The 9,137-nt window shown below is 39.6% G+C and overlaps 2 protein-coding genes across 2 annotated transcripts in view; one reads left to right on the forward strand and one right to left on the reverse strand.

Moving 5' to 3' along the window:
• CKAP2 (cytoskeleton associated protein 2) overlaps nt 1-7,750 on the reverse strand; it is an 8,998-nt gene extending 1,248 nt beyond the window's left edge. Inside the window, exons 1-7 of the mRNA XM_031056805.1 lie at nt 7,667-7,750; nt 6,810-6,876; nt 4,286-5,106; nt 3,119-3,284; nt 2,437-2,604; nt 1,848-1,920; nt 739-1,123 (exon numbers count right to left, since the gene is read on the reverse strand). Coding sequence (XP_030912665.1) covers nt 739-1,123; nt 1,848-1,920; nt 2,437-2,604; nt 3,119-3,284; nt 4,286-5,106; nt 6,810-6,812 — 1,616 coding nt within the window. The 5' untranslated portion in view covers nt 6,813-6,876; nt 7,667-7,750. The remainder of the gene's footprint in view (nt 1-738; nt 1,124-1,847; nt 1,921-2,436; nt 2,605-3,118; nt 3,285-4,285; nt 5,107-6,809; nt 6,877-7,666) is intronic.
• A 1,230-nt stretch (nt 7,751-8,980) lies between these two features.
• The window catches only part of VPS36 (vacuolar protein sorting 36 homolog), a 20,734-nt gene continuing 20,577 nt past the window's right edge, over nt 8,981-9,137 (forward strand). The window contains exon 1 of the mRNA XM_031056788.1: nt 8,981-9,044. Within this exon, the coding sequence (XP_030912648.1) occupies nt 8,981-9,044 (64 nt within the window). The remainder of the gene's footprint in view (nt 9,045-9,137) is intronic.

Consider the following 9,137-nt stretch of genomic DNA (forward strand, 5'->3'; position numbering starts at 1 on the left):
CCCATTCCCACAGCTAAAGGAAACAGGTCCCTTTCCATTCATTCAGTTAAAACCAGATGAGAAACTCTTTTCCTAGGCAAAATATTTTAACCCAGAAAACCTCCTGAAAAGAGTTCCCAAAGAAAGATTCTTTCCTATTCCATCAGAGGAAACTGTTCTTCCTGCTGCAAGGGACAGTGGACAGCTGCCAGGACTCCAACTCCATCAGATGTTAAAGCTCAGCACAACTTCCTTAAGTCTACCGTCTTAGAAAAAAATTTATGGAAAAAAAAAAAGGCATTAGTTGGTTTGTATTGAGGTTACTACCCAGGTTTTGGCCTCAAGATCCAATTAAAGTAATCTTTGCAGGCCAGTTACATCTTGTTCACTAATTCCGTGTTATGACATACAACCTTATCTACATTTGAAAAGGGGAGGAATGGAGACATCTTTCTTTTTTCCTAGCTCAGTGTAGAACTGCTACTGCCGTGTTGGCAGTGGAAGGGAATCCTAAATCTGGAATTTACGTCTCTGTCACAAAAGTCTGGTTACTCTGTACTGAATCATTCAAAAAGCAAAACAGTTTGGGTAAATAGAGCTTACTTAAAAATACTTCCTTCTGAAGGAAGAGGAAGCAATCCTAAAAATGTGGTTCTTGAGATCTTTCAATTAAGTATTCACAAATGCAGTGCCTGTTTTCACAGGACACAGTTACTGCAGACACTACAGACTTTCCATGGTTACCTGAAGTAATCTTACCTTTCCAAATATGGTGTGGTAGGAGGGTTGCATCTCCTTGAAAAAGATGTGTCATTCTCTTTCTCAGGAGAATTAGTTGCTTGGGCTGTATTTTTTATCCCATCCTCCTTCTGTTCTCTTTCACATTTTCCTTTCTTTTTTGCCCGTTCTTTAGCCTTGTGCTTTTTATTCTTTTTTGGCAAGATCTCTTTTGGTTTTAAGTCTAAATCATCATCTTTTTTGATAACTTCACTGCTTGTCTCTGCCTTTTTATTATCACTCTCTTCTTTTTGGTCATCATCTGGGCAGAGATCTTTGGAGGTTTTCTGAACTGGTTCTACAGATGAATTTGGTTCCTGGTTGACTTCCACTACCTCACTTAAATGAGCTTCTATCATGGTTCCCCCTAAAAATGCAACATTGAAGAGAGTACACCTGCAATTAGTTACAACTAAAGAGAATGTTTTTAGAGAAATAACTTTTATTCTCATGTAGAGCTCTAAGATTTCGGGTAAGTGTGCATTGAAGTCTGAGCCACAACAATTTAAGTTGCTGATGATTTTAGCCACCTTTACAAATCTGCAACCTGAAAGCTCAGGCTAAGTACACATCCTGAGAAATCATTCTCTTCCTTTTCAAGTGCAGCAGCTCTCAACAAGTATTTCAGCCAGTTTCTGAGTTCAGATACTTGTCAGGTTATGTTATATTGAAAGGAAATATTTATGGCTGCTTTACTTCCAAAATTAGAATTTTTACGACCTTTAATTGACACTATGCCATAAACACAACCAGGCTTCTGGAAGTGAAGGAGTTTGAGTCAGAGGCACTGATTTTTAGCTCACAAGAGTATTTTTATTTACTCTTTGACTATCAGGCTGAAATAACTGGATGACACAGCTTTTATAAATTTTAATTAAAAAGTCTGAATACAAGAGCATCTCAAATAATTTTAATAAGCCTACTCTTGAAAAGGATTTGTTTAGCCAAGATTGTTTTCAAAGACAATTGAGTATAAAATGATCATGGAAAATTTTCCATTAATTAAAATTTAATATTAGTATAAATACTTTAAACACTTTTTGTTGGTTATCAAGTCAGACATATAACTAGAACAGAGTACTCAGACTTACCATTGTCAGAGTTAAAAAGACCTTCAGTATTTTTGATTGCATCTACTAGGGTGTGTCGCAATTCCTCTCTGGGCTGAAAAAAAGTTGCACTGTTTTAGAAAAACAATTCCAAAATGAATTATCATCTCAGCTTATTTGATTGGTGTAATAGTTACAGAAAAAGTGAAGCAGGCCATATGATTTTCATGTTACAGAACACAGTGAATCTTGTATTCAGTGTTAAGCCAGAACACAAGTGAATCTTGTATTTTCAGTATTTGGTGTGCTAAAGATGTATTTGATGCCCTGAAATCTAGCTGATATTAAAGCACAGAAATTGAGTCTATCAGTAGGTATAACATTAAGTTCTGTTTTGGGTTTCTAGTGGTACTATGGTAATTTGATGATCCTAAACCTTTCTTCTTCAAATTAGTACCTACAGTGGCTACAGAGCAAACCAAATCCATTATTTTTATGGTCAGGTAGGTCATGTGGCTTTCCTCCTACTATAAAGGTGTTTAATAAAATCAGAAGCAGTTGTATTTTACAGGCCATACTTTCATGCCTTTCTTTTAATTGTTAATCTCAAATTTTAAGAAAAGTTGCTTACCATTGCTCCTGCCAAAATGGCCTCCTCATAGACAGCAATAAGCTTTCCTAGTTGGCCCATCTGCTCAAGACGCATACAGCAGATCCAATATTTTGCAAGTTTTTTAACCCCAGGAATGCTGTGTATCAGATCCTCCAACATGGCACGCGCTTCATCACCATGATGTCCCTAAAGTCAACACAAAAGTAGAGATTTCAATGCATTTGACACATTGAGGTGCTGTAGTTTTGCTGCTTTTGAACTAGAAAGCAAAGGGTTTTTCCTTTGGCAGAATTGTTATTCACCTATTCTTCAAAATTAGAATTATTTATACAGTATTGTAAGTAGAAGGAATAAACAGATGTTCAGGCATCTTCAGAACTACTTGAAACAGACTTTTTCAGAAGTACAGACAAGTTTCTGCAAATGCAAACTTGTTTTACGTTAATTCCTTCTATCTACTCTCATTACATTATTGTTCAATTACTATTATTACCATTATTGCCTATACTTATTCAGTATCTCAGTGAGTTAGTTAATTTCTTCAGCTGTTGGTAAAAGCTATGATATTGCTTAACTTGGGGAACAATTAGTCTCCTAATTGTTGTATTGTATCTGACTCACATGGGTCTGACATGCCCAGAGGATTTTCACGTTGTCAGTACCTATATGATCAGAACTCATTAGGCAGGGGTCCCAGTACCTGTTCTGTTAAATGCAAGCATTCACTCAGAGTCTTGTTGACCTTTTCTGTATCAGCAGCAGAGAATTCTTGTTCTTCACTTTTAGACTGGGGTCCCAGAAGTGCACATATAGGGGGTCGTCTCATCACTTTTCCTCTAGATGCCCTCCATTCATCCAGGCGAGCTCTGCATTTAGGAATATTATAAGCTGAAGTGACAGATGTTTTATCAGTTTTTTTACATTGACTGACACTAATTAGGGTAAGTCATGCCAAGATACTTTCCAGGTAGTCTGAATCTTCTTTTAATCCCAAGAGGAATAAAGCTGCCTTTTAGATCTGCATGAAAATTTCAAAACTACGTGTATTATTGTATGCTTTAGGTATCTACCAGGTTAAAGCAGGTATCTTCCTTTCCAGCTGCAACAAGAGACTTAGGTTACAGACCCTTGTTTTCAAAAGAAGGTAAAAAAATGCTTCTAAATTATTCATGCATTACTCTCCCCATCCCATCCCACTTCAAACCAGAAAACTAGAAACTAATATCATAAGACAAAGTGTGGAGAACAGCCCAAAACAAACCTATGACACAATTTATAGAATCTGAAACTGATGTGAAGTGTAATTCAGTTTTAATGTTTTATTTCAACCCTACCCCCTAGGCCATCAATTTTTAGTATATGTGACTTATTACAAGGACCTCTATATGAGGAATATTAAATACCTTTTAGACTGTGAATCATAGTCCCACCCATTGTCTATGCTGCACTCACCACAGTGAAAAATGTCATTGACAACTTCTCTCCTTGAGTCTGTAGAGATGCTCCTGCCTATATACATCCTGCCTCAGTCATTTTTTTTTAATCTGTGACATGCATGTGAAATTCATTTACAAGATTATCTGCCATCCTTAAGGCTGTCACAACACTTAGACTAAAAAAACAGCTCCGGCAACATCTATGTTTTAACTGCGCGGGAAAAGTTGTAAGCCTGGAGAGGTCCTGCAATTGAATCCTGATTTCTCAGTATAAGCCTTAAATTTTAGTCTGCTGTCCTTGGGCATCAAGTTCAAGCACCTATTTCTCTGTTTTTCAGAGTCTATACAGCAACAAATAGATCAAACTAGATATTCTTGGGAAAAAGGCCTGAATAACTTGCAAGAGTAACCTACAACAGTAATTTAGTTACCTTCTCTCTTCTACTGACTCTTTTGGCAGAATAGATTTTCTCTTTTCATCCATTTTAGAATTGTGTCCTGATTTTGTACCAGGAGCAACAGAAGTTGATCTTGCTAGAGTTTCTGGTCGTGCATCTTCGCAAAAATCTGCGCATTTCTTCACACTGCGCACTTTGCGATCAGGATTGCTAGAAGGGGCCTTCAGTGGCTGTGGTCGCCTTCCACCAGCCACTTTTGGGACTGTTACTTTCTTTGGTGCCACAGCAAATGTCAGCTGTTTCTTCAGACCAGACTGTGAGTTGGTAGCAGCTTTGTCAGATGGTTTGCTCTGAAATGGCGGGACACCATTGGATTTTACAGATTTAGTGTTGTTTGCGACTTTGACGGCCTTCAGAACTGCATTACAGCTTTTCATGGACAAAGAATTTGCTGCTTGTTTGGTGGCAGAAGGAAAAGCCTTCTTGTCTGGCAAAGAACTCTTTTCCCCTTCATCTTTTGCTGCTTTCCAGAAAGAATTTATCTTGGATTGGATAACTTTGCCACGGTATCTGCCAAGAGCTGGTTTCTTTGGTACGCTGATACTTGCATTTTGTTTTTCTGCTGTCAAATGCCTCTCTTTAATTCTTTTGATTTCCAAGATGGCCTTGCTAAGTGATACATGCTGAGATTTTATATCAATTACTTTATTCTGTGGAGCTTGATTTTTAAGATTACAGTTTGTCCCTGCTATGTAACTTGTCAGTGGGACTGTAGAAGAGTTTAAAGTAACACTTGTTTCTGAATTTACACTTGATTGGTCCCATGACTCTTTATCGGCATTCTCTTTATTTTCCTGAAATCAAAAGCAAATTCATGGAAATGTTAGATGTATGTTCATGCTACATGTTACTTGTTTCCAAAGAGGCTTCCAATGATTCACAGGACTAAACTGCTTAACCGTAAATGCCAGTTTAAAGATGCCTACAGAAGTAATGTATAAATATTAAGTAGATTACTTGTCAACTATTACTACAGAATTCGCATCAAAAATCAAATAAAAATTGCTTAAATTCTGCCTTGGAAGAAAAGAAAGAAATAAAACTCTTAAAGCAACTGCTGGCTTTAAACTGCCCAAATTACCTCCTTAGAAGGGTTATAAAGCAGAAACTTGCTTTAGGCTGTATGTAGTCAAGTGCAGTATCTCTGTTTGCATACCTCATCACATAATGGCAGCACCATTCCTCCTCCACTTAGTGTGAATAGTCTACTAACAGAAGGTAGTGAGTAAAGTAGTAATTAGGACACTAGGAGATGTCACCAGAAGAGAACTTTTCTTACTATGGAGATGTAGGATGTTGCAACTTGAGAATGGTTACATCAGTTTTACACAGTTTTACTGAAACTATCAGCTGTATGTTCTCAGCACAACCCCTTAGGAAAAGTGGAATCTAGTCTTTTCCTCCAAAAAAGTTGCTCTACAGCAACTAATTCAGCATCATCCAAGCAGCAGCTTTTGAAAGAATGAAATACCCAAAGGCAAGAAAAAACCCATGTGAATGACACATGGAAGTCTGCAGGAGCAGACTTTAAGGAAGATGCTCCTGACCTGAAAGAAAACTCATTTCCTGGTCTGTCACTGAGGCTTAGTAGTTAGATTTGACAGACCAGAGTTTGAGTGTGAAGACTATTATTTCAGGAAATTATGTCACTCAACTTTAAGTTATACAAGACATTTATACAGAAAAATATATGTACCTTCAGGAAATTTCTAAAAAAGCACTTGTTCTCACTTCTGCAATTTTTCTTCTCAGCATTCAGTTTTGAAGTTAAGTTTTTTACTTTTCTCTTCAAATAACTCCACATCTCAAATCTTCTGAAACCCAAACTGTAAACCACCTAACATGAACACAGCTCTTATGTCTATTTTTTCCTCACCTTTTCCTGAGAATAGGTCTGGAGAAGAATCCCTATTTTGCTATTTCTAAGCAGCACAACCATTTGGATCTTAATTCCAGGAAAGTGACATGAAATGATACAGGGAACACATTCCCTTAAACTCTGGTTAGGTATTGGCATCTACTTCTGATTACCTTAGTTTTGCTAGCACTGAAAAAACATACACACTCAACAGTTCATTTTGTTAATGGTTTGGCTTTCTTTCAAGTAACAAATTTCTTTACTGTGACAGAAGACCTTACTCAGATTTTAAATAACTTCCCCAAAGACTCAAAATATATCAAAAACCCCTCTGAGATTCTTGAGAAACATTGTTAAAATGTAAGCATTATTTCAGCAATAATGGTATCGTATCCTCTTTAACTCTCTCTCCCATTGGGCACAAACTGAATATCAATATAATCCATTTCCTACTGTAATATGGCAGCTTTCCAAAAAGCATATAATAAGCAGCGACTAAATAAAGTTCTAACAAACCACACCTCTGCACCTGCAAACTTCTCATGCTCTGGAAGCCATACAACATACATTTAAGGAAGTGGAATGTTGTAGCCATAGAAACAGAGTGCCATCAGTATTTAAGTATCAGTCAAAACTTACCATTTCTGGGTTGGGAGATGTTGAGAGCTGTAACTTCTCTTGCAGTTTACTGGTAGTTGCTCTCCTACTGCTTAAAAAAAAAAGACATCTTAAATCATGCAACAAAGGGATGTGTTTTTAGCGGATGTTCACATCTTTCAGTTGGTAGTCTGCAGAATGTACTCCTACTGAAGCATTTCTGTTTAGCTTGCGCTATTTGTCCAGCAAAAACAAATGGTTAAGCAACCACTGATCAGAACCCAGGCTGGAAAACATCCTTCTTACATCATAAAGAGCTGTCTAACAGATTGGAATTTACTGCAAGTGTAATTTCTCATGTTTAAGAATGAGTACCAATTTGTCTGGTCTGATGCATCTACTACAGAAGGTCAAGTTTGTAAATGCTGCAGTTGAGAGGAAAAGGGGAGAGTAGCACAAGAAGCTGAAGTTCAGCTATTGCAATCATGAGAGCCCAGGCCAACTGAAACAAGTCTGAACAAGGACACATAGTTCCTACCACACTGACAGGTTCCAAAACCTTCAGTCAGGCACCAGAGCTGGCATCAGACTACCCAGAAAGTTACAAAACCACCAAGAGCAGTATTGTCTCTTAGCAACTATGAAAATGTATTGACAACTCAGAAGAAAAAGATCTTGGTTTATCTTTGGATTTGGTCACAAATCCAAATTCTTCCTCAGGTGCTTTGTGATGTGTTATATAAGAGACATGACATTACTGCATGTGACTGAAGATTAACATTCTAGTTAGCAAGGGGTATCCTTGCATCCGAGGACCTACAGAAGCCAGCTGAGATGAAAATGAAGGAACATTAGTGAATATGAACATAAGAGAATATAAGCCACAGCAGAAACACTACCTGATCAATGTCTGGTTTTCTTGAATGGGCACACCAGAAATAGTCTTCTTTCTTGATAGATACTCCTCAACTTTCTGTCGTCTTTGTTCTAGCAAATTTTAAGACAGACAGACTTGTTACATTTTCAGCTAAAATATTAAGCTAAACTTTCTTAGTCAAGAAGGAAATGCAGTTAGAAAAGCATCAAGACATTACAAAATATAGACACTATGTATTAAGAAAGCCTTAGTTTTCACATCTCAATGCCTTACACATTCTCATATTTCTTGAGAAAGGCCGTATTCAAAGTATGGTTGAATGTAACTTCACAGCTGCACAAAACTGGCTGGTTTGCTGTATGAAGCTAAAAGAAATACAGTTTTGCAACATGAAGTCCAGCTTGCTATCTTCTGTATGCCTGTCCAGTATTTCACACAGTTGGTTCAGCAAGCACACTTTTCATTTGTGGCAGTAGCAAGGATAGCACACATGAAAAGCATCATGCACGTAAACCCAACTGACCATCTGTAAAATCATTTTCTTCTCTTCCACTGTCACTTGGACATCTGTGCAAATGTTAGACTACTGGGAGTGTTAATACCAGCATGAAGTAATCCTGAAAAGGCCCTAAGAACAGCTGTCACTGTCCCTCCAGGGATGGCGACTCCACCATCTCCCGGGACAGTTCATTCCCATGGCTAATCACCCCTTCTGTCAAGAAATTCCTCCTAATGTCCAACCTAAACCTCTCCCGGCACAGCTTGAGACTGTCGTCTTGTCCTGTGTCATCGGGGAGAAGAGGCCAGTCCCCAGCTGGCTCCACCCTCCTTTCAGGCAGTTGTAGAGAGGGATAAGGTTTCCCCGGAGCCTCCTTTTCTCCAAGCTAAACACCCCCAGCTCCCTCAGCCGCTCCTCACAGGGCTGGTGCTCCAGACCCTTCCCCAGTTCCCTGTCCTTCTCTGGACAAAGCTACAGAAGGCAGTGTCCATCCCCTGCTTCTGAAGGAGCTACCACAGCTCGTACAGCAGCGCTGTCCCCTGCCAGGTGCCCCTGCCAGCGAGCTGGGCGTGCATCCCAGAGCTTCCCAGCACCTTCTGCTTCAAACGCGGCTCTCACCGCCCTCGCACGAACAGCAAAGCCCCACCAAGGCGTCTCCCCTGCTTCAACTTGCAAAAGCCGAACGGGTCAGAAAGTAAATAAGCACAAGAGCGCCGGGGCTAGGGCGGCGCCGCACTTGCTGCTTTCAAGAGGATGGGCTCAACGCCAGCGCGTCCCGTTTGTCATGAGGGAAGGCTTCCAGCCCAGGACCTTACCTGTAGCAGGGGATAGGATAGGATGGGGTGGGGTCCGTACCGGCCCCAGCCCTGCCAAAGGAGGATGAAGTCTCGTACGCTCACCCGCAAGCTCTAGGACCACAACACCGAGCGCTGCCACCAAGGCCTGCCCGGTCTCCGACCTCGCCTGGAGCGCCTGCCCTGCCCTGCCCTGCCCT

The sequence above is a fragment of the Geospiza fortis genome, unplaced genomic scaffold (assembly GCF_000277835.1).
Source record: "Geospiza fortis unplaced genomic scaffold, GeoFor_1.0 scaffold194, whole genome shotgun sequence".
NCBI classification, from domain to species: Eukaryota; Metazoa; Chordata; class Aves; order Passeriformes; family Thraupidae; genus Geospiza; species Geospiza fortis.